Source organism: Pleurodeles waltl, chromosome 3_2 (genome assembly GCF_031143425.1).
Source record: "Pleurodeles waltl isolate 20211129_DDA chromosome 3_2, aPleWal1.hap1.20221129, whole genome shotgun sequence".
NCBI classification, from domain to species: domain Eukaryota; kingdom Metazoa; phylum Chordata; class Amphibia; order Caudata; family Salamandridae; genus Pleurodeles; species Pleurodeles waltl.
In genome coordinates this window covers 157,429,875-157,452,777 of record NC_090441.1, presented here as the reverse complement: position 1 = coordinate 157,452,777, position 22,903 = coordinate 157,429,875, and the positions used below count along the sequence as shown (strand labels likewise).

Genomic DNA, 22,903 nt, shown 5'->3' with positions numbered 1-22,903 from the left:
AGCTTCTCTTTCCGTCTTAGAGCACCTCTTTGGCCCCTGTCGTAGCTGGATTCTCGCTCCCTAGTGAGACTGCTGGTTTAGGCAAGACAGCACTTTTGTTTGTAGACGACTGAGTCACTCCTACAACAAGTCGCAAATGTCGGCCCAACCCTCCCGGCTGAAAAGCAGTACCTCACCAAAACATGGACAGCAAAGGGGATTTCTGGCTGCCTTACGCATAGACTCTAAATGAGACCTCTCAGGAAGTCGGTGGAATAGAAGTTACCCTTTTCTCTTGTTAGCAATAAGTCTCATACACACACAAGCAATGAAGGAGATGCAGGAAAGTTTTCAATATATTTATTGAAAAGACTGCAAGCTACGATAAAATGCATGAGCTGCAATGATTAGGATAATGAATAATAATAAAAGCAGAATTGTGAAGATGAGATTTGTGAATATGAAAGCCCCCACCATCTTACAATAAACATAAGATATGAACATTCCTAACTATGAAAGCCCAATCACTACCCTAATGAGAGCTAGATGTGATGGTCGAATCTGCCAGTACCATGTCCATGAGAAAGGCCCCAAACCCTCATTACCTAGGAATGAGGTCTCTTGGTCAGACTCCGGGGTGACACAAAGGCTGAGTTCTGCAGCAAGGTGATGAAAAGCATAGATGGCATCTGGAAGGAACCCCTCTAATGACCTTGTCAGTGTGAGGTGTATTTATACAGATCACGTAGGATCTCTGTCACAGGCATGTTCCCTACACAACTGATAATGTGGCAGACTTGTGTCGGCAGTTGCATAAACAGTCCCTAAGAAGTGAGCATTATGTTCCTATCACAGGTAAATGAGAAAGGGACATGATGGCAAAACCTAAGTACATCAGTAATAATGACGCTGATACTGACGCCTTCTCAGACTGGCACTGATAAGGAAAATCAAAACATTCTTATAAAATATAAACAACTGGCAAAAACTAAAAGAAATAATAAAGTAAATTAAATAAAACAGAGCATGCTAAGTAGGTAAAAGGTCATTAGGTGATGGGAGCAAAACTCTCCAGCACAGGCCGTGTCTTAATTCATTTGATGTTCACTGTAGCACACAAAACAATTGTTTGCAACTGGAAAGATTTAAGGAACACATCTACCGAAGACTGGTGGGTTTGGCTGATCTTCATTAGAGATTCTGATAAGATATTATTACATCACTTACCCTGGCTGTCCTCAAAACATTCCTTTTGGTATAAACTAGAACTTTACATTTCCAAAGTTAAACCATCTTAAGATATCACAAGCCATTATATAATTAATGTCCTTTAGAGCCCACCACCTGTATAAACTCACTCTCACCTTCACATGCAAACTCTCTTCATCGCATCCTTTCTACTCAGATTAAAATTTGATGACTGACTATATGGGACTTTCAACAGTGTTCCTTCCATTTTACTTTGTATTAGTTAATTTGTTTGTATAAATTGTTTTGGAGCGCACAGATATAATGTTGTTTTTCATTCTTTGCCTTGTGTTGTGAGTTCTCACCTTCCTTTTTCTAATCTCAGCTGTTTCTTATAGATTGAATTGGTCGAGGACATCAAGATTTTAACTAATACATCAATGGTTAAATTTCACTTTTTCACAAGTAATGACACATAGCTGTCAAATATTAGATTACTAATATGTCCCTTTGCTTCTTTACTTGATGTGATAACTCTTTTATATGCAATAATTCTCAATAAACAATTCTGAAATAAAACACAAAACCTCTGTATAAGGTTTGGATGGATGAAGTTTGTTATGTACTGGATCCAATCAGCAACCATCTCTCATCTGGGTTGAAAGTTCTGATCAGACGTTCAATCACATACATATGTGACTGATTAACTCCATTTATTTTCTTTGGATTCCGCACTCCAGTGTTTGTGCACATTCATTTCGACAACCAAGGTAATTTACTTTTCCAAGGGGAATCCTCTGGAATTTGTCCCTCTTAGTCTTTGGACGGAGAATTGTCCAACATTAACTCTTCCAGAGCCCTGGCATTGTCTCCTTCAGGGGCAGGTGGCCACTTGTCATGGTCTGTGGAAAGGACACAAACTCACAAAGTTATGTAGTGCCAATCTTTAAAGCAATCTTATATCTACAATGGAGGATCAGAACCTTAGCATTTACCACTACCAGATGACTTCATGTTGTCAGAGACACTAGAGTTCAGTCCTAGGATTTCCTGTTGCAAACCACAGCATCCAAGTATGCTTTAACAAATAGGTTTAGTTGAAAAGAGCTCATGCTAAAGTCCTAGAATATATTAAGCTGTCAAACAAAAGCACAAGACTGACAAATGGTGTCCATAATGACAAGGAGTCATCTGGTAACTGTGTTTATGTTACCACAGTAGATTTGAAAAATCACATGTTTTGTGACCCCAAAACATTGAGTCCCAGTGTGATAAAAGTACTGTACAAGTAGGGAAAGTGGTTCTAAGTCAAAAAAAGATTTTTGTGCTTCATTCGGAATTACAAAGGGTGTGGGACATGAAAGGGGCACCCCCTTCCCTTTGGGATTGTTAGTGAAATATACCAATGATTTGTGACCACAACTGTTGTTGCAAACCACTGAAAAGTTAGACTACTTCCTTGATGTGGTAACTGACTCTAAACGAGGAAGCTGAACCTGTGGGAATCATTTAGGTGGCCTGGCCAAAACTTGCATCTTCCAAAGTCTTCCTACATTGGAAATATTTTTTTAAAATCAGCATCATCCCTTTAATGGACACGGGGTGCTTTCAGATAAAACGTTTCCTATCAGGGAAATTCCTGCATGCCACCATTTCTGTATTTGCAGGCAACCACAGGGGGTCACAAATTGTGATGTCAAGGTATTATTTATTAGGCAGGTCATTTAAAGACCCTCTCTAACTGGACAATTAGTGAAGCAACCTATTAGTACTGAGGTTGAATCACAAATTGCACCCCTGGTTTTCGAACAATGATTCCGGCATTAGGTCCACAGTCATAAACTTAGGCCCAGATTTAAGAAAAGTGGCGCTTCATTACCTGAACGCTACTTTTCTTGCGGCCCATTGCCTCCCCTTAACGCCACCGTGTGTGTGCCGTACTTAACATACGGCGCACCATGGTGCAAGTTAGGGACAGTAGCATCATAATGTTTTATGCTATTGTTGTACTTTACAGGATTAGCTCCAAAAATGTTGGTGCTAATCGTGCAAAGTACATAGAGGCCCATTAAAAATAATGGTGTGCCTCATTTTAATGCCTGCTCCGTGCAAGTGCTAAAAATGCCGCTAAAAATGGCGCAGTGGAATCCCACAGATTCCACTGCACCATTTTTGCGGGCCCTCTAACGGAGGAAAGCCCCTCTTGCATACATTATGGCGGGCAGAGACATAGGGCCTCATTACGACCCTGGCGGGCGGCGGAGGACGCCCGCCAGGATGCCGCCCTCCATAATACAGCTCCGCGGTCAGAAGACCGCGGAGGGTATTATGAGTTTTTCCCTGGGCTGGCGGGCGGTCTCCAAAAGACCGCCCGCCAGCCCAGGGAAAAACTCCCTTCCCACGAGGATGCCGGCTCGTAATCGAGCCGGCGGAGTGGGAAGGTGCGACGGGTGCTACTGCACCCGTCGCGTATTTCACTGTCTGCCAAGCAGACAGTGAAATACTTTTAGGGGCCCTCTTACGGGGGCCCCTGCAGTGCCCATGCCATTGGCATGGGCACTGCAGGGGCCCCCAGGGGCCCCATGACAATCCCTACCGCCATCCTCTTCCTGGCGGGCGAGCCGCCAGGAACAGGATGGCGGTAGGGATTGTCAGAATCCCCTCGGCGGCGCAGCGAGCTGCGCCGCCTTGGAGGATTCTAAGGGGCAGTGGAAAACCGGCGGGAGACCGCCGGTTTTCCATTTCTGACCGCGGCCAAAGCGCCGCGGTCAGAATGCCCCGCGGGGCACCGCCAGGCTGTCGGCGGTGCTCCCGCCCACAGCGGCCCTGGCGGTGTTACACCGCCAGGGTCGTAATGAGGGCCATAATGTAGTGCAAGGGTTTACAAAGTGGCGCAATTCATGCATTGCGCCACTTTGTAAAAATGGTGCAGCGTTTTTGCCACACTATCGCCACATTAGCATAAAAAATATGATGCTAATGTGGTGATAGATGGCACTATGCCCTTCTTAAATTTGGGCCTTATTATATGCAGACGGGCAAAGATATATTGACATAAATGAGGTAAGCCTGACTGAATTAAGTTTGGGTCATTAGCTATGTATTACTTGTATTAAACAATTTCACAATAACATACATCATAAAACACAATGACCCGGATTTACAACAATCTGGCGCATCAGTACTGATACAGTGCACTATGGCGCATGTTAGGCCAATAGCGTCAACATTGTTTGTGCTTTTGTGGTGTTTTACTGCACTAGCGTTCAAACATTTTGACAATAGTGGAGCAAAGTGCAGGGAGGTCCACTGATTTCAATGGGGTGTCCTTTGAGCAGGCGTTAAAAATGTAATCCAAAAATGGTGAAATTAAATCTTGTATATTTCATTTCCCCATTTTTGTGGGACTCCTAACGTCGGAATGCCCCCTTGCATACATTACGCCTAATGCAGGAATAATGTGGAACAAGGGGTTGCAAAGTGGCGCAATGCATGCATTGCGCCACTTTGTAAATATGGTGGCGCGATATTTGCCTTGTTGAGCCACATTAGCTTTAAAAAAAACCTGCGCTAATGTGACGCAAGGAGGCGCTGGAGTCTTGTAACTCTGGCCCAATATTTTATAGTTGCACATATTTTAAACTGCGCATGCAAATGCAGCTTGTTTTAAACTACTGCCATGATGTTATTGCATACTCCTCTTGCAGCACCATACTCATATGACGTTGATACATCTATTCTCATATCATAAGTATAATCAACCTCCAAGATGTTTTTTGGGACAAAAAAATGAAGTAAACTCTGAAACGTGGCCCAGCCAACGTGTCCAAACCGCAAAACAGAAAAATTGACAAAATACTATGAAATAAAAATCAAATCGTGCAAATGCAACCTGTCTTCACAGATGCATGTTGATGGCACCTGGCATGCGGGTCCTATTAACAAATGGACTATTGCAGGCATGGCACAAGGTGTGAGAGTCACTCAAACAGATAACCACACGTCTGTACCATTTCTACCCAAAGAGCTGCCAGGAGGTGTGGGGAGGTGGAGTTAACTAACTTCTGCCGAGGAAAATAGTGGGGCGGATGGGGGGGGAGGGCGCCAGCTAGAATTTACAGCCAACTTTCCCAATTCAGATCTAGTTTCCTAGTCTTCCCTACAGTTTGGTCACATTTAAAACCAATAACAATACTTGGGCCAAACACTGCACAGGGTGGCAGGCTTCACACTGTCAGATCATAAAGCACTTCTTGAGCCACAGTCCTGCCTCTCCTGGTGCGTTAATCCAGGTAGGAGTGTTTATTAAGGCCATCTGGCTTAGTCAACAAGTGTGTTTGTTGCGGGTCACCACTGAGCCTTCTGTGGAACAAGCCTTAGGTCCTGATTTAGAGTTTGGTGGCGGGGATACTGCGTAACAAATGCGACAGATATCCCGTCGGATGTATTACGATCCCATTCTATCCCATGGGGTCCGTGATACAACGGACAGGATATCCGTCACGTTTGCGACAGATGGACTACACCTAAATGAGGCCCTTAGGGGCAGATTTACAAGAAACTGGCACTGATGCGCCAGTTTTCTCGAGTCGCCCCTGCCCCACCTAACAACACCATGGGTGCGCTGTCTTTACAATACGGCGCACTAAGGCACATGTTAGGTCAACAGGGTCAAAAAATGTGACGCTTTTGTGGCGCTTTGCTGCACTAGCACCAAAAATGTTGACGTTAGTGCAGCAAAGTGCAGGGAGGCCCATTGATTTCAATGGGTGCATCATTTTAACGGCTGCTCTTGGCAGGCATTACAACGATGGAAAAAATGGTGCAGTGAAATCTTGTAGATTTTTTCAAGCCTCCCTGTGCACATTATGCCTGGAGCAGGTATAACATGGCGCAAGGGGGTGCAAAGTGGTGTAATGCATGCATGTAAATCTGGTGCAGCAAAAATGCCTTCCTAACGCCACATTAGCATTAAAAAATGACGCTAATGTGGCGCAAGGAGGCTCTAGGGGCTTGTTAATATGCTCTAATATGTTTTTTTAAATGAGAAATAATGCATGATATTGCCCAAATTACTAATGAGTAACTTTCATTCCTCTGGGAAGTCTTCCTCACTTCTAATTCAGCTGAAGTCAGCTTGGAGTCAGGCACTATTGTCCCGAGCCTCAAGAACTTTGTTCTACTGTACATTTTTTTAATTAACTGAGTGCCCCCTCCTCTTCTCCAGGATGGATTCACTGTCCAGCAGGAGCATCTACTGTTTCATACTGTGGCCATAACCTCTAAAAGCATTTTGAGAGAGACAATGCAGTAACTGTAATGACAAGGACATCTAGTCAAAGTAATGCAAATCACTGGTGAGAAATCTAATCAGGACATCACTTCTTAGTCTATTTTCCTCATCACAGTCCTTGCTTAGTCAGGGTATTTCCAAGCAGTGTTCTCCCTATCTGTAAGCCATCTCCTCCATGGGGAACTCGCTGTAGTCCTTTCTAGTCTCATGGTTCTCCCATTCTAGCTGATTCATAAAGTTTCTTTGAACTATCTTTCTTGCAAACCATCTTTACTAGAAGCTACAACTGTAGTACATATAGTTAGTAGGGTGCAGGCACTATGCTCACATAAACCGTACACAGGTTTTAGGACACCTTCTTTTTACCCAATATTTTCCCAGACTTTCATATTAATTGGTCCATTACTTTACACACTTTCATCCCAATTCTTTCTCTCAAACAAAAGGCTTTTGCACTTTCTGGTTGTAAAGGAAGTTTAATTTCCAGAAGAACAGTTTCACTTTTATATCTTATTTATAAGAAAAAGTTACCTACCTTATGTAACAAAGTTTTGGGTGAATACGCTATCAACCTGCAGTTTCCTCAGTTGTTGAATATCTGAAAGCTACAGAATGGATCAAGGACCTTTTCATAGCTCTGCTATGCTAGGAGGCGCAGGTTTCAAGATCGGTGCTCGAAATAGCACCGAGATGACATCACTGGAGCTTTATAGCACACTAACCTCAGTTCCCCATACATTACGTCTGTGCATTGGAAACAGAGAAAAGCAACAGATCAATTGCAAAGTGCAGCGCAACAACCAGACTGGAACTTTTCTAGTGGTGGCCTATGATCATTCTTCAAAATTGGGAGGCAGGTGGAATCGCTAAAGAATCTGCCTATTGATAAAAGTATCCATCAAAATATTGTTACTGAAGGTAACTTACTTTTTCTTCTTTTTCGTTTGAACAGGTTGATGTGAAGCACCTGTGCTTCTGGAGAATAAAGGCCCCTGAGGATCGGTCAGAATGTTGTTACTGAAGGTAATTCACTTTTTATTCTGATGGACATTTCTACCCCCCAGGTTCCATTCAAATGAAAGTGGAGGGAACAAAATTGTGGCCATTGAGTGTTCTTGTGAGCCGTGAAAGGATCCACCTCAAGAGTGCCACACAGGCCAAAGATGGTCCAGACTATCTGTGGATGGAGACACCACACATGATCTGCAAGATAATGCAGACTCAGTCTCTCATCCTCGGTGTTCAATGAGCCGGCCAGATGTCTGGCAACAAGCCAGCTCCCATGTTGGTGAACCCAAGCCCAGACTCTTAGTCCATCCTTCTTGCTTATGACATACCACATCACAGTCATATTGTCTGTCAAGATCTAGACAAACCAGCCGCAAAGGGAAAGAAGGAAGGCATTCAGGGATTCAGGGCTAAGCGGATTGGATAGGTTTGAACAGGTTGCTGTGAAGCACATGTGCTTGTGGAGACTAAAGGCCTCTAATCTGCAGCTCCACCAGACGCACAAACCACCAAAGGGAGGATATATCTGTTCCCACCATGGTAACAGATGCTAGTGACCACCAGCTCAGACTTGTTGCAGTGTCCGCAGAGACTGTGATGGTGTCTGACAGATCTCCCCCATGCTCGAACTACTGCTGACAAAGGCACTGCAAGGGAGCCCTCATGTGCCACTCTGTGTACATAACCAGAAGAATAAAGGAAGCCAGAAAACCTAGCAGGTGGACAATCATCAGGACTAGAACCTCAGTCCCCTCCCAAAACATCAGAATCATATCCCAGATGTTCCAGATCCCCTGAGGAGGAGGAAAGGCTCTCAAGGGTGTTGTGTTCAATACTGTCCCTATGAACAGGAGGCACTGAAAAGGCTCTAAGTGAGTCATGAGAAGTGGGTTGATGGGAAAGCCCTTCTGCGGTAAGTTGACTTTGCACAGCCAGTTGTCTGAGTATAGGAAAAAGGAGACCCCAACCTTCAGAGACAAGCCTCAACCATCCCCATGAAGACTCGAAGTGCTGATGTTGGCTCAGACAGGAGGGCCAGAAACTGGTAGTAAGTGGATCCTAGTACAAAATGTAGTTGCTTCATGTGTCACTACATGATAAGTTTGTGCAAATACATCATCCTACAAGTCAAGGGATACATCCAGGCTTCTTCTTCCAGCACCAGAAAAATCTGAGCCAGGGACAGCATCTTGATCTGATCCTGAGTTTGCAAGTGTGGCCCCATCAAACAGCATTTCCACACCACTCTCCTGTATATGTCAGAAGAACCCACTGGATCGAATGTAAGCATGTCTTCTCAAGGCGATTGAGAACTGTACATGAAACCCACTCCGTCCACACTTGTCCTAATAGTTTGACAGGTGGTATCTTGGCCTTCCTTCGCCACTACAGCATCGTGGTGATTGAGGTGGATCAGAAGATTCTGAACCATCACACTTGCCATCTTCCGTAAAGGCACTTTTGTATCTGGTGAGCACCATGGACACATTCATGGACCTAGGAGCCATGCCGCCGGCGGAGAAGACATTCTTGCCAACAGCCTGCAGACTTTTGGACTCCCTATCCAGTGAGGCCGTTGGGAATGTGTCAGGGTTCTGCTTTGTGCACAACCAAGTCTGTACCACCAACTTTCTTTGGAGGAGTGGCATGCGAGAAAGGCAGGTGAGTCTGTACTACCTGGCAGTAAGATGATTCACAGCTGATTCCAAGGTGGGCTTGTCCCACACTACATTATGGGTTCAAGAAGGGCTTTGTGAAAGACAGTAGAGGATCTGATGCCCCAAGGTGAGCTGTAAGGCCTCAGTCAATATTTGGGATCTAGTATCCATTGTGGCCGGGGTAGGTCTAAGATCTCTGCGGACTTCCTTACAAATGTGTGGAAGAATATCACTTCCAGAGAGGTATACTCTGCGGGGCATTCCATCTCAATCCCCAGAGATGCATTCAGCCCACAAACACTCTGTATCTGATAATTGTGGGGTCAGCACATGTGCCCCCTCAGTGCTCTCATTATCATCAGGCTCTAGAATTTGGAAAAAGTCTGAATCTGACTCAAACGTGTCCTGCATAGATTGCCAACCGAGTCGGCGGTTTACTGGCTCAGGCTGTTAAAGTTCCCTGTGCCTAGTCTGACCGGACAACCTCTGGGCCTGTCTTCTGGACCTGTGGAGGATTGCTGTGGTCCTAAGATATTTCTATGAAAGAACCAGCACCAGAGATGGCGCCTGTGATGCTTGAGCAGGTGTTGGCAAGGGCACAATACAGCTGCCACCAGAGGCTTTCCCTGGGAGTGAAATCTAGGGTCAAATGACACTGAGGGTGAAGCTGGCGGTGGAACCAAAATGGAGTAATCGGAATGCATCTTCTTCTTATACTGTCTCTTCATCTCTTTAGAGGATTTTGACACAGAAGAACACTACTTCGCGAGAGACCTTTACTTGAAGCGTGACCGGCATTAAGACCAGCGTCATCAAGACCAGAGCTCGTTATAGGCCATATAAAGTTGGCTTCACAATCTTTGATGTCCTTGTGTACATAAGGGCCACATTTGCCACACAACCTCGAGTCATGCATCGACCCCAGAAATTAAAGACAGATGGCACGAAATGGGCTCTGCCCACTAGTGTCACAAGGTATGACGTCTGATTTGTTTGAGGTGACATCCCTAAGCGCTGCAGAATTTGGACAAAGTTGTGAGAAAACACAGTGAAAATGTAAGGATATATGGAGAAAAGCACCAAAATCAACATTGAAGGGTGCAGAAAAAAGGGCACAGACTTCAGTGCACTGGGGAAGACGCTGTACTGCTACATTGATGTGATCCCTGCACTGTTGTGGGACCACCTTACTAGCACAGGAGAGCTATGAAAAGTTCCTGGATCCAGTCTCTTGCCTAGGCAGATTCGAAAGACATGTAATCTGCAGGTAGAAATGTCTATCACAAGTAAAGAGCATAGAATTGTAACCAGCTTTTCATTAACTATGTGCTGCTCTAATGGGTTTAGGCGTTTAAAACAATTTGTTCCAAATGCATACCCTCATGCATTGTTTTATGCTTTAAAAAACTTAGAAACACATTTCAGGTAAACCAGAGAACAAGTATGTACTAACGTCCATGTCAGGACCATCCTGGTTGTAGACAGAGTAGAGTGTGGAGTTGCTGAGACATAGTGGAAGTTCTCAGTATCTGGCACAGCAGCCTGGCTCCCACATTCTGGATGTCCTGAAGTCTTTTCCGTGAAGCCAGTACTGCCCAGAAACAAAATATTGCAACAATACTGTTATGAGATGATCAACAGCTGACTGATCATCTTCCACACTGATGGGCTAAAGAGGTCCAAGATCTCTCTCAAGCTTCTGAATTAGCCAAAGCAGCAGGATGTCAAGGTTTTCATTTGTGGCTCGATAGAGAGATTGTTATCCATCCAAACTCCCAGGTGTTTAACTGTAGATTTAGGTTCAGGGGGTTGGTCTAGCATATTAGGCCAGTAATGTATTCCCCATTCTGGAGAGAGTTTTCCCATCAACAGAATTTCCATTTTATTGGCATTAAGCTTCAAACAGTTTGGATGCATTCATTCCACCACAGCAGGTGCTCATTGGGATTTGTGATTGGTAAAATGGGCATAGGAAAAATGTGGACCAATTGGCCAGCCCTGACCAAGCAAACATAGTAAATTGGTCCCAAACACGTGTATGTGTTGGCACGCCCGTGGGATGTGCCCTTATCGGAGATTCAGGATCGCTCACTCAGCGTGTCCCAACTGCTGGGTGCGTTCATTAAACTTGGCTGCATTTTTCTTCACCTACTGTGGCCAGGGTTGTTTCTGGGTCCTCCTCATCGGTAGCCATTTGTGGGGGGGGGGGTTTGGGTCCCTGGGAGCACCATGCCACCATTTGAGTTTTCCCAACCCAAGATGTAGGTACTTACTTCCTTGACTCATTCTTTCCTTTCACATCATTTTTCCCTATATAAACATTTCTAAAATGTCTTCTGGTGTGTACAACGCTCCCTTCCTCTTCCGTTTTTTTCTGGTCTTTTATGCTCTGTAAACTGCGTGCTACTGTTGTGGTGGTGAATTCCAGAGGCGTTTCCTGCTTTATGCTTTTTCCTCCTTAGAGGACACATTCTAGCTTTGTGTTCCCATCACTGGCTGGTAAGGTGGCTTCATATCCAGAACCTTTAAACCCAGAAGTGTACCTTTGCATCCAGCTCTCAAGAGATTTTGACGCCAACGTACCCAGGTTTAACTGGATCCTACACAAGCCTTGCAGAACACCACACAAGTCTGCAGAATTGCACTTTTTGCACACTCACAATGCAATATTACACCAATCCTTTTCAGCCAAAGTGCCTTCTGAGTTACCATCAGTTTCTGCGGGGGCCCAGCATTATGATGGAGACCTGAATAAGTTAAAGGAGTTCTTAGACTCTTTGGCAGTCCACTTTGCTTTTCAACCTACTCAATACTCCCAAGATAGGATTAAGGCGGGTTACCCAATTAGCTGCCTAACAGGAGCAGCTGGCCTGAGCTATGCCTTTGGTAACCCCAGCAGACCATAGTTTGAGTGATTTTTCCACCTTTATGTTGGCCTTCCACCAAAAGGCTTGGAAGACCTGACTTGGAGAATTCTGCAGAGGAGGCTTTTTGCGGAATTCAACAAGGCTCTCAGGATATTTTGTCCTATGTGACACATTTTAAATGTGTGGTTCCTGAAACAACGTTGGTGGACCAAACCTTGTTAACCTTGTTTCATAGAGGGTTGAAGGATGAAATCAAGGATGAACTTATTCACATTCCTCGACCCACTTTTCTCAAAGAGGCAAAAGAGACAGCCTTATATCACGAACACAGATTGAACAAAAGAAGAAAGGAAAAGTAATGAAGGGAGTTTGCAGCCAATCCCCTATCTCCTCTCATAGAATGCCTCTGCTCAGAAAACTGAGAGCCCCACTTAGATGTTGACAACAGAAGAACCAATGCAGATTGGGATCACCAGAGGCCCAATATCTGAAGATGAAAGGCGTGGATGCTGAGCAAAGCGATTATGCCTATATGTGGAAAGAGTGGGCATCTTTTATGCCAATGTCTAGTGAGGTCTGTAAAGCCATTGTGAAACGAGCAAGCCCATTCCTTATGAAGAAGGAAGGTTTGGGTGATGCCTCACTTCCTCAGGTAATGTCTTCTGAACCCTCAGGAAATCCCAAACATGTTCCATTGTTTCTGCTACCAATCTCCATAGGAAACTCATCCCCTTAATTTCAGTTTTTGCTTTACTGGATTCTGGAGCTACCAGTATGTTCATGGATAAGGATTGGCCTCTCAAGAACCACTTTACAATTTTAGCCACGGCACATGCAGATATTGTTCAAACTATGGATGGAACTCCTATAGTTTCGGTTCTGTCACCCAGTGCACTAAGGGGGTCATTTTGACCCCGGCGGGCGGCGGTCGCCGCCCGCCTGGAGGGAACCACCATATGGCCGCTCGTTCGACCGCGGAGTCCATTCTGGCTTTCCCGCTGGGCTGGCAGGCGACCGCCAGAAGGCCGCCCGCCAGCCCAGCGGGAAACCCCTCCCCACGAGGAAGCCGGCTCCGAATGGAGCCGGCGGAGTGGGCATGTGCGACGGGTGCAGTTTGCACCCATCGCGTATTTCAGTGTCTGCTAGGCAGACACTGAAATACACAGTGGGGCCCTCTTACGGGGGCCCCTGCCGTGCCCATGCCATTGGCATGGGCACGGCAGGGGCCCCCAGGGGCCCCGCGGCACCCCCTACCGCCATCCTGTTCCTGGCGGGCGAACCGCCAGGAACAGGATGGCGGTAGGGGGTGTCAGAATCCCCCATGGCGGCGCAGCAAGCTGCGCCGCCATGGGGGATTCCAAGGGCAGCGGTAAACCGGCGGGAGACCGCCGGTTTACCCTTTCTGGCCGCGGCAGAACCGCCGCGGTCAGAATGCCCTTTGGAGCACCGCCGGTCTGTCGGCGGTGCTCCCGTGGCCGGTGACCCTGGCGGTCACCGGCCGCCAGGGTCTGAATCAGGCCCTAAGTCCCTTCAAATGAATTTAATCATGAGGAACATTTAGAATTTCATTTAATAACATCCCCTAACCATCCATTGATTTTTGGAGTTGCATGGTTGGTCCTGTACAACTCTTACAATAATTGGGAAATCAGGGTGTTATCCTTCAGTTCTGAATATTGTGCCAAAAAATGTTTATGCTCTCAACTGAGTGAAGAGCACAGAACTCTAATGACTTATGAAAGATCTGTGACCACAGTGGCTAACTTATCATCAGTTACTGAACAATATCATGCATTTTTTGAGGAATCGAAAACTAAGAGCTTACCTCCACACCACAATTGTGACTGTGCCATACATTTAGTACCAGGAAGAGAGATACCTTATGGTAGGGTGATCTCTGAATCAGAGAAGGAGAATTTACAACAATAGTTGAATGAGAATCTGGGCAATGTTCTGATTGTTCCCTCTACATCTTCCCTCTACATCTTCTGCTTGTGCTCCTCTTTTCTTTGTGCCAAAAAAATCTAAGGAATCAAGACCAGTTTATTCACAACTTTTCAGATTATTCTTGCAAGATCTCTTGATTACTAAAGAAGGAAAACCTGAGGTCAGGCCTTCACTGGGATCATCAAGCTAAAGGGGCTTTTCAAGCTTTCAAAGAAGCTTTTATCTCAGCTCCGGTTCTGAGGCCACCAGACCCTATGAAGAGGTTCATCGTAGAAACCAATACAGCTGAGAAAGCATTGGGGGCTGTTTTGATGCAATCCCATGAAGATGATGGGTTACAACACCCACTCTTTTACTATTCAAGTTCCCTACCCTCCTTGGAGCAGAATTATTATTTTGATAGAAAAAGAACTATTGACAGAAGCTTGCAAGGAGTGAAGACACCTTCTCCAAGGTAGTTGCCACCCTTTTGAGATAAGGCTGGATCACAATAATCTCCAGGTGTTGCAAGCCTTTCAGTGTCAGAACAGTCAACGAGACCATTGGACATATTTTTTTTTCCCAACACAATTTAGTGGTCACCTACATTCCTGGATCCAGCAATACTCTTGCTGATTCTATGTCCCATCAGAACTTTTCACTTAAGAAAACTAAACCTCAAACACATTTTTGCTCCAGAACAGATGATATCTCCTGCCAACTTTTTTAGAAGAGGTAAAACAGGCTTATCTATCTTTGAAGAAGGAAGAACTGAAGGAATTATGTGAGCATTTTAAACTCAAGAAACAAGATGAGATACTACTTCAATAAAACTCTGTTTATTCCTTTTCCAGCTTTACAAAGGTCGATATTGAATGTGTGTCATGACACCTTAAGTGCAGGCCACTGCGGTAAGAAGAACACCCTGGATCTAATCCTATGATCTTTTTGGTGGCCCACTGTAACAAGAGATGTGGTATCTTCATGCCTGATTTGTAATCAAATCAAGACTTCCTATTCAAAGACCTATGGCCTCCTACATCCATTGCTAGTATCTCCCAGACCCTGGCATACCATATCAACAGATTTTATTGTGAATTTTCCCAAATCCAAGGAATTTACAGTGATCATGGTAACTGTCTATACATTTTCCAAGATGTCCCTTTTTTCAGCCTTCAAGAAAGTACTGACAGCATCAGATATGGCACGGCTGTTTATCACTGATATCTTTCACTTGCATGGACTCCCGTCAACCATCATTTCTAACAGATGGCCACAATATGTTTCCAAGTTTTGGAAAGCTGTCTGCGATGCCCGTGGAATTTCCAGAGCTTTATCATGAGGTTTCCATCCTCTGACTAATGTTTTCACAGTACATTCCAATCAAACTATGGAACAATACCTATGATGTTTTTGTAATGCTGCATATGATACGTGGGCTTTCTTGTTTCCCTACTCAGACTTTGCCTACAACAACAGTACACCTAGTGCCACTGGAGCTTCTCCTTTCCATTGCTTGCAAGGTCTTCATCCTAGAATGAGTCCTGAAATGGTTCTTATTGATTCTCTGGTGCCAGCAACCTCAGAATTTTCGAAGCATCTAGTGTCTATAAGAGATACTGTTAGATAGAGCCTGTTTTTGGCCAAAGACAGTATGAAAACAGAGGCCAGCAAGCATAATTGCCCTTCCCCTAATTTTCTGTGGGAGATAAGGTCTGGCTAGCTTCCTGTTTTTTGCAACTACATGGTAGGTGCCCTAAATTGGGTCCCCATTTTCTTGGTTCTTTCTCTATTGTTAAACTTGTTAATCCAGTTGCTGTCCAGATTCAATTGCCTCCTTCCGGGAGAGTTCACCCTCTGTTCCATGTTTCCCAGCTGAAGCTCTATGTTCCGATTCGTTTTTCTCCAGTTGATCCACCTCCTCCTTCAGTGTTAGTTCAGGAAGTTCCTGAGTTTCAGGTCTCTGACATTTGTGATTCTTGCATCTACATTGGTAAATTACTGATTTTATTGCGTTGGAAGGGTTTTCCCATTAGCGGTCAATCATGGGAACCAGCTACTGCTGTCCATGCGCATAGGTTGGTATGCAGATTTTTTCACTTGCATCCTCATAAAACTGGAGCCTCAGGAGGGGGTATATTATCAGGTGCGCTCCCAGGATGCATACTTATTAGAGAGTCAGGCACACCTACTGAGCGGGTCCAGTTGGCAGGATTGGATGCGTCCATCAAATGCACCCACATTTTTCTTTACCTGCTGTGGCCAGGGTTGCTTCTGCGTCCTCCTTTTTGGCAGCCATTCGGGGTGTGGGCGTTTGGGTCCCTGTAAGCACCATGCGTCCTGTAGGGAATGTCTTTGGAGGAAGTGATGGTACCTTGATGGACAGACCTTCCTTTTCTATAACCCAATCCATCATGGCTGCATTCCTATTGGTTCATATTTCCAACCTACGATGCAGGGGATTAGTTAATTGACTCATTCTTTCCTTCCAGGTCATTTTGCTCTAAATAAACCTCTTGAAAATGTATTCTGGTACATCGCAATGCTCCTGGCTGCTCCTGTTCCAGTTTTTCCTGCCCTTTCAGTCTCCGTGTGCTGTGTGCTACTTTCGTGATGGTGAATTCTGGAGGTTTTTTCTGCTTCATGCCTTTTCCTCCTAGTGGTTTCCTTAGAGGGCACATTTCTGCTTCATGTTCCCGTCACTGGCTGGCAAGGTGGGGATCATCCATGCTTCATGTTCAGAACTTTCACAACCAGATGTCTACTTTTGCACCCAGCTCTTGGGAATATGGAAATGAAGAGAGTAGTGTATGAGGGCAACAGTTGTCCATGGAAGTTTGGGAAACTGTGGGGAAGATGGAGGGTGCATTATGGACTGGACTTAAGAGCTAGCACAACTTCGGATGGCAGTCCTACCTCCACACAGCAAACTACTTCCATCATGGCAGGGGAGAGACTTGTAGAGAAGGAGGGTGCAGGATCTATCAAAGAGAACACCAGCGGATGAGGGTTTGCTGAAAAAGATCATTACAATTTTCCGAAATGGATCATGATGCTGCAATACGAACACAGTACATATACCTGTTTTTGTTATTTGAAAAAGAAACAAATACATTTCTAAAAAAGAATGTTGACATGTATGTTTTGGTAACATTATAATTAATATTATTCCAACAGAGTATGGGTCCTGAGTTAAAAAAAAAGTGAACTGAAGTGACAGCCACAGTGCAGCACAGTGCAGCATGAAGACACTAGTGCTGGTGACTACCTTTCTGCCTTGATACCTTTGGGTTTGTTCCCTTATTCCTTTAAACAGCTTTATAAAAGATTAAGGGGGTCATTCTGACCCGACCGCAGAAGCACCGCCAACAGGCTGGCGATACTTTCTGGGCCATTCTGACCACGGCGGTAAAGCCGCGGTCAGAAAAGGGCAACCGGCGGTTTCCCGCCGGTTTACCCCTGGCCCAGGGAATCCTCCATGGCGGCGCTGCTTACAGCGCCGCCATGGGGATTCCGACCCCCTTCCCGCCATCCTGTTCCTGGCGGTTTTTACCGCCAGGAACAGGATGGCGGGAACGGGTGTGCAGGGGCCCCCTAACAGGGCCCCACAAATATTTTCAGTGTCTGCTTTGCAGACACTGAAAATCGCGACGGGTGCCACTGCACCCGTCGCACCCCTGCAAATCCGCCGGCTCCATTCGGAGACGGCTTCCTCTTTGCAGGGGCATTCCCGCTGGGCCGGCAGGCGATCTTTTGGAGATCGCCCGCTGGCCCAGCGGGAAAGTCAGAATGACCGCCGCGGTCATTTGACCGCAGTGCGGTCTTTTGGCGGTCTCCGCCCGCCGGGCGCTGCCCGCCACCAGCCGGGGTCGGAATGACCCCATAAATCTGTCACTCAGTTTTCACTAGTGAATTCTTTATACTTAATTGATGATTTTCCAATAAAACAGAAAAAAGAAATTGCATCAATATAGATTTTGACAAGCTACAATATTGTTTTATTTCTAAAGTATTGTTTCATATAAAAATGTTATACAAGATACAAACATTTTTACAGCAGCTGTTGTACAAAAATCTATGGTTGATGTTGGCCCTGGCCCTTTTTACAGGGTCGTCCCCAAACTTTTTGCCTCATTCCTCCTATTTTTCCTGACCAGTTTTTTTTGCCTTTTGAACTCTGAGCACTTTACCACTGCTAACCAGTGCTAAAGTGAATATGCTCTCTGTGTAAATTGTACTGTTAATTGGTATATCCATGATTGGCATATTTGATTTACTAGTAAGTCCCTAGTAAAGTGCACAAGAGGTGCCCAGGGCCTGTAAATCAAATGCTGCTAGTGGGCCTGCAACCCTGGTTGTGCCACCCACATAAGTAGCCCTGTAAGCATGTCTCAGACCTGCCACTGCAATGTCTGTGTGTGCAGTTTTAAACTGTAAATTCGACCTGGTATGTGTCCCCATTTGCCAGGCCTAACCCTTCCCTTTTTCTACATATAAGACACCTCTAAGGTAGGCCCCAGGTAGCCCCATGGGCACAGCGCAGTGTATGGTTAAGGTAGGACACATACTTATTTGCTTTATATGTCCTGACAGTGAAATACTGCCAAATTCGTTTTTTTACTGTTGCAAGGGCTATCTCTCTAGTAAGTTAACCTGGGGTTGCCTTTAAACATGATTAAATCGTAACTTCCCTTTGGGCGCAGATAGACTTGTGGAGTTTGGGACCTCTGAACTCACAATTTAAAAATACATCTTTTAGTAAAGTTGGTTTTGAGATTGTGTGTTTGAAAATGTCACTTTTAGAAAGTGGGCATTTTCTTGCTTAAGCCATTCTTGTGATTTTGCCTGTTTGTGGAATCCCTGCCTGGGCTAGTTTGACAACTGGGCTGTTTTTCACATCTCTCCAGGCAGTGACACCAAGGGGGCTGGGGTGTAGCCTGCACATTCTGATGAGCCATCTGTGCTAGGAGGGGGATGAGGAGTGGTCTCTCGCACCTGAAAGGGACGTGCCTGCCCTCACACAATGCAGACTCCAACCCCCTGGTGTTTGTCTGAGGCCTTGCCTGGGCAAGGCAGAATTTCACAAACAAGTGAGACTTTCCTTTGAAGTAAGCCTACTTCAAAGGCCAAAATGGGTATAAGAAGAGGATCCAAAACCACAGACTTTAGACATTTATTGGGGTAGACACTCTACCTCACAGACACTTCTGGACAAGAAACCTGCTGGTGAAGAATCCCTGAACCAGACCTGCCAAGAGGAACTGCCTAGCTGCCCAAAGGACTCACTGGGACTGCTTTTCTGACAAGGACTGCTGCCTTGCCCTGCTGCCTTGCTGCTCCCTGGCTGTGCTGAGAAGTGCTCTCCAAAGGCTTGGATAGATCTTGCCTCCTGTTCCCTGAAGTCTCAGGACCAAAAAGACTTCACTCCTGCAACTGGACTCCTTGGGCAGTGAAAATTCGAAGCACAGCCTGCTAAAAACAACGCACAGCCTGCCCCGCAGTGAGAAATTCATTGCATGCTGAATCGGAGCGACGCAGCGCGACTTCGCAAGGAGAAGATCGACGCAGCGCCTGCATTGCGACCGGAACTTCGACGCACAGCTCACCGGATCGATGCACAGCAGACCCGGGACGGCGAAGCCCGAATTCCAGAGAGGAATCGACGCAGCGCCTGCCATGCGGGAGAAATTTCCACGCAACGCCCACCATTTCGACGCAGCGCTTGTTACTTCACTCCACAAGCCCAGAATTCCACGCACAGTCCCCGAGGCGCCAGAAAACCCCCGCAACCCGAAGAGGAACAAAGTATGCGCGCCGGAAAACAACATAAAGCATTACCCGGCGTGGAAAATAATGACCAAGTCGGTGACGCACACCTCCCCGTTTTCCATGCATCGCATCCTCTGCTGTCCCTTGCAGAGATTTTGAACGCGAACCAGGTACTGTGTGCTTGCAAGAGACCTTTATTGTTTTTAAGAGACATTTATTTGTTTTGCAAAGACTTAAGACACTTTATACCACTTTTACAGTTATTTCTCAACATCTACTTATTGTATTTTAATCATTTTGACCTGCATTTTATCAGATAAATATTATATATTTTTCTAACCACTGTGTGGTGTATTTTGTTGTGCTATATGGTGTTATTGTATGATTTATTGCACAGATACTTTACACATTGCCTTCTAAGTTAAGCCTGACTGCTCAGTGCCAAGCTACCAGAGGGTGGGCACAGGATAATTTGGATTGTGTGTGACTTACCCTAACTAGAGTGAGGGTCCTTGCTTAAACAGGGGGTAACCTGACTGCCAACCAAAGACCCCATTTCTAAAAGTTGACACAAGGGCAGCGATTGCACAGCAGCTGGTGTCAGAGTGAGTTTGTCTTGTTATTTGCATGAGTAATGGTTCCATAGATCCTTCTGGCAATTTTTTATGAGGTGCAAATTGTGACCTAGAGTTAGAACTAGGAAGATGCACCACCATGGAGCATAGTAGGGATTAAATCTTTTGAACTGCTGAAAGCGACATTTTCTAAAGATTGTGATGCCTGCTCTGAATAGAAACAAGTATCTCATCTGGAAGAAACAGTTTTACCTCTTGAGTGTCTAAAGCTGCTCCTAGATAATGTATATGTAAGCATGCAACTTGCCGATCGATTCCAGACATCCACTGCCCATGATGTAGTTGAAAAAATATGTGATGAAGAGAAAACGTTCTGAGTTCTTTTCTCATAAATCTGTTTGTTACCTTGACATCAGCAATGGATGAGAACTGTTCATTAAGTCTCTTTCCTTTCTGGTGTACTGGAACTGCCTCCTCTGCTATTTTTGAAGTAGCAATGGGATTACTTCTTCAATGAAGTCCAGGCTTCAAGAGTTGTTTTTCTAAGTAAATCCATCGGCACATTTTCCTTCTTTAACCAACAGAGAATTAACATAACTAATAGTTTATTAGATCATATATTGAACTACAGGAACAAGCAATTATTTGCTCCAAAAACAAATATATAGTCGGTGACTACATTTTCCCTCTAGGTGACCCCTGGAGTCTATAGCATTGGAAGCCATTCCATCTCATTGAATCCTTTGATCTTTATCTTTCCCAACTTGTTAGTGTGCCCATGCATCAAAAGAGTCACACTTTAGACCTTATACTTACACTGTCTTAGCAGAACATATTTATCTGAACAGATCAAACCTGGTCTTATTGTCCACCAGGCTTTCCTCTAACAATTCTAATGACCCTAAGCAAATTAGGGGAAGAGGAATCTGGCCACCATGGTAGAGTCTTTGGGACTATAATCCAGCATTTTCAATTTCAATGAAGCACTAGTGGATTTTAATTCAGGTCCCTGTAAAGTCTCAGAATGTCCTCAGGCCTCATAAGCTGTGAATTTTGAAGGCCTTAAACAAGCACAATTACTTATATGCAAATGGAACATACATGACACTTCCTTTTCCAGTTAGGATGCCTCCGTTTTTAGAACACATCCGAAGACACACATAATGGAACTTTCAAATCAAAATAAGATTATCAATGCACACAGATTCATCAGGGTTACGATGTTCCTCAGTGTCTGTTCCAAGTATTCAAGGCCTTCACTCAAAGGTTCTGCTGAGTCAAGAAACCCCCAGATAGAAAAGCATTTTGGAATGACTTGGCCTATTTCTGCCAGGCTAAAATTCAGAACATTGATGAAGCATTAAAAGTTCAGCTGTGTCTCAAGCCTCAATGCTGGGCCTGCTCAGTCATTGCTTGTGGTCAGAACTTTGACTCCTACACATCCAAAAGTAGTGAAGAAGAATGGAGTCTAGCCTAGCCTTGTCCACAACTTGTTAGTCATGCCATTTTTCACAGATCTTTGGACACTATGAATCAGTCTTTCTCTTTTCTGATGACTGGAAAGCTGGTGTATTAAATACACTCAGAAAAAGGACAATTTGGGAAAATACATTGTCAACAACTATTGTACTAATACCCTGCAATCAGCACCCAGTAACCCATTACAAATAACGGCTACAGAACTAGCTATGTATCTGGAAGGGAGTGACATCCTAGAAGCTTGGCAGCTTGCTTTATGCCCCGAGAGAGGCTCATCCAGTGCTCTGGCCATTACTGCTGACAGGCTACTGACCACCGTGGATGACAGAGAAGCGGTGGGTGTAATCCTGTAGGATGTATCTCCTACACTTGAAAGTTTTAACCACAACATCCCCTTGGACAGGTTCTGAGGTGCTGGTATTACTAGGCCTGTGTAATCATGTTTTGCAACTTTTCCTAAAGACAGCTAGGTTTGGTGCTGCCTCAGGCCCTGGAATGTAGGACTGAAAAGATGTGAAGTGGGATCTTATATGTTAGAAAAGGATTGGAAGTCTAATTGGCTCATGGGTGGTTTCCTATAAAAGATGGGAGACAACATCTGAGAAGCTATGATAGATAGAGGAATTCCTAGAACGGATTATATTGCATTTGGTGGTCAGAATGAATTTGGCCCCTACCAAGCAAGTGGAATATTAGGTAATTTGAAGAGGGGGAATTTCAGGACTATAATTCAAAAGATGATCACTCAAACGAAGATCTTTGGGGCATTGATAGTGGAAGCAAAGTTCTTCTCTATGTATCATTGCTAGTTCTGTTTAATTTCAACAGTTTAGGATGGAGGACATTAAGCCACTGGATGCGATCACATCACTAAAAACAACAAGCACCTTAAGCATGAATTTAGAAATGAACTGATATCTTTCAGTATACTGGCCAAAAGTGTAAGACTGACCCAGTGGTTAGCCTGTACTATGAAAGAACCGCAGGAGTTTAATGGCACTCTTAGTCAGGTCTTAATGGTATCACTTGAAGGGCTGAGAGGAATGACAATGCATCTTGCATAATTATTTCTAGTTTTTGCTCTTAAAGAATTGCCAATTATGTGACGTTCAAGACTAAACACAAATGAGTCAGATGGAAACTTAAGGCGCAAGTGAACCA

The 22,903-nt window shown here is 44.9% G+C and overlaps 1 protein-coding gene across 2 annotated transcripts in view; it reads right to left on the bottom strand.

The window, feature by feature from the left end:
* Positions 1–323: 323 nt before the first annotated feature.
* Positions 324–22,903, bottom strand: part of LOC138286617 (peroxisomal trans-2-enoyl-CoA reductase-like) — a 315,538-nt gene continuing 292,958 nt past the window's right edge. The window contains exon 8 of one of the 2 annotated variants that reach the window (XM_069227047.1): positions 324–2,069. In XM_069227047.1, the coding sequence (XP_069083148.1) occupies positions 1,981–2,069 (89 nt within the window). In that variant the 3' untranslated portion in view covers positions 324–1,980. The remainder of the gene's footprint in view (positions 2,070–22,903) is intronic. The other variant, XM_069227048.1, reaches the window with a different exon arrangement.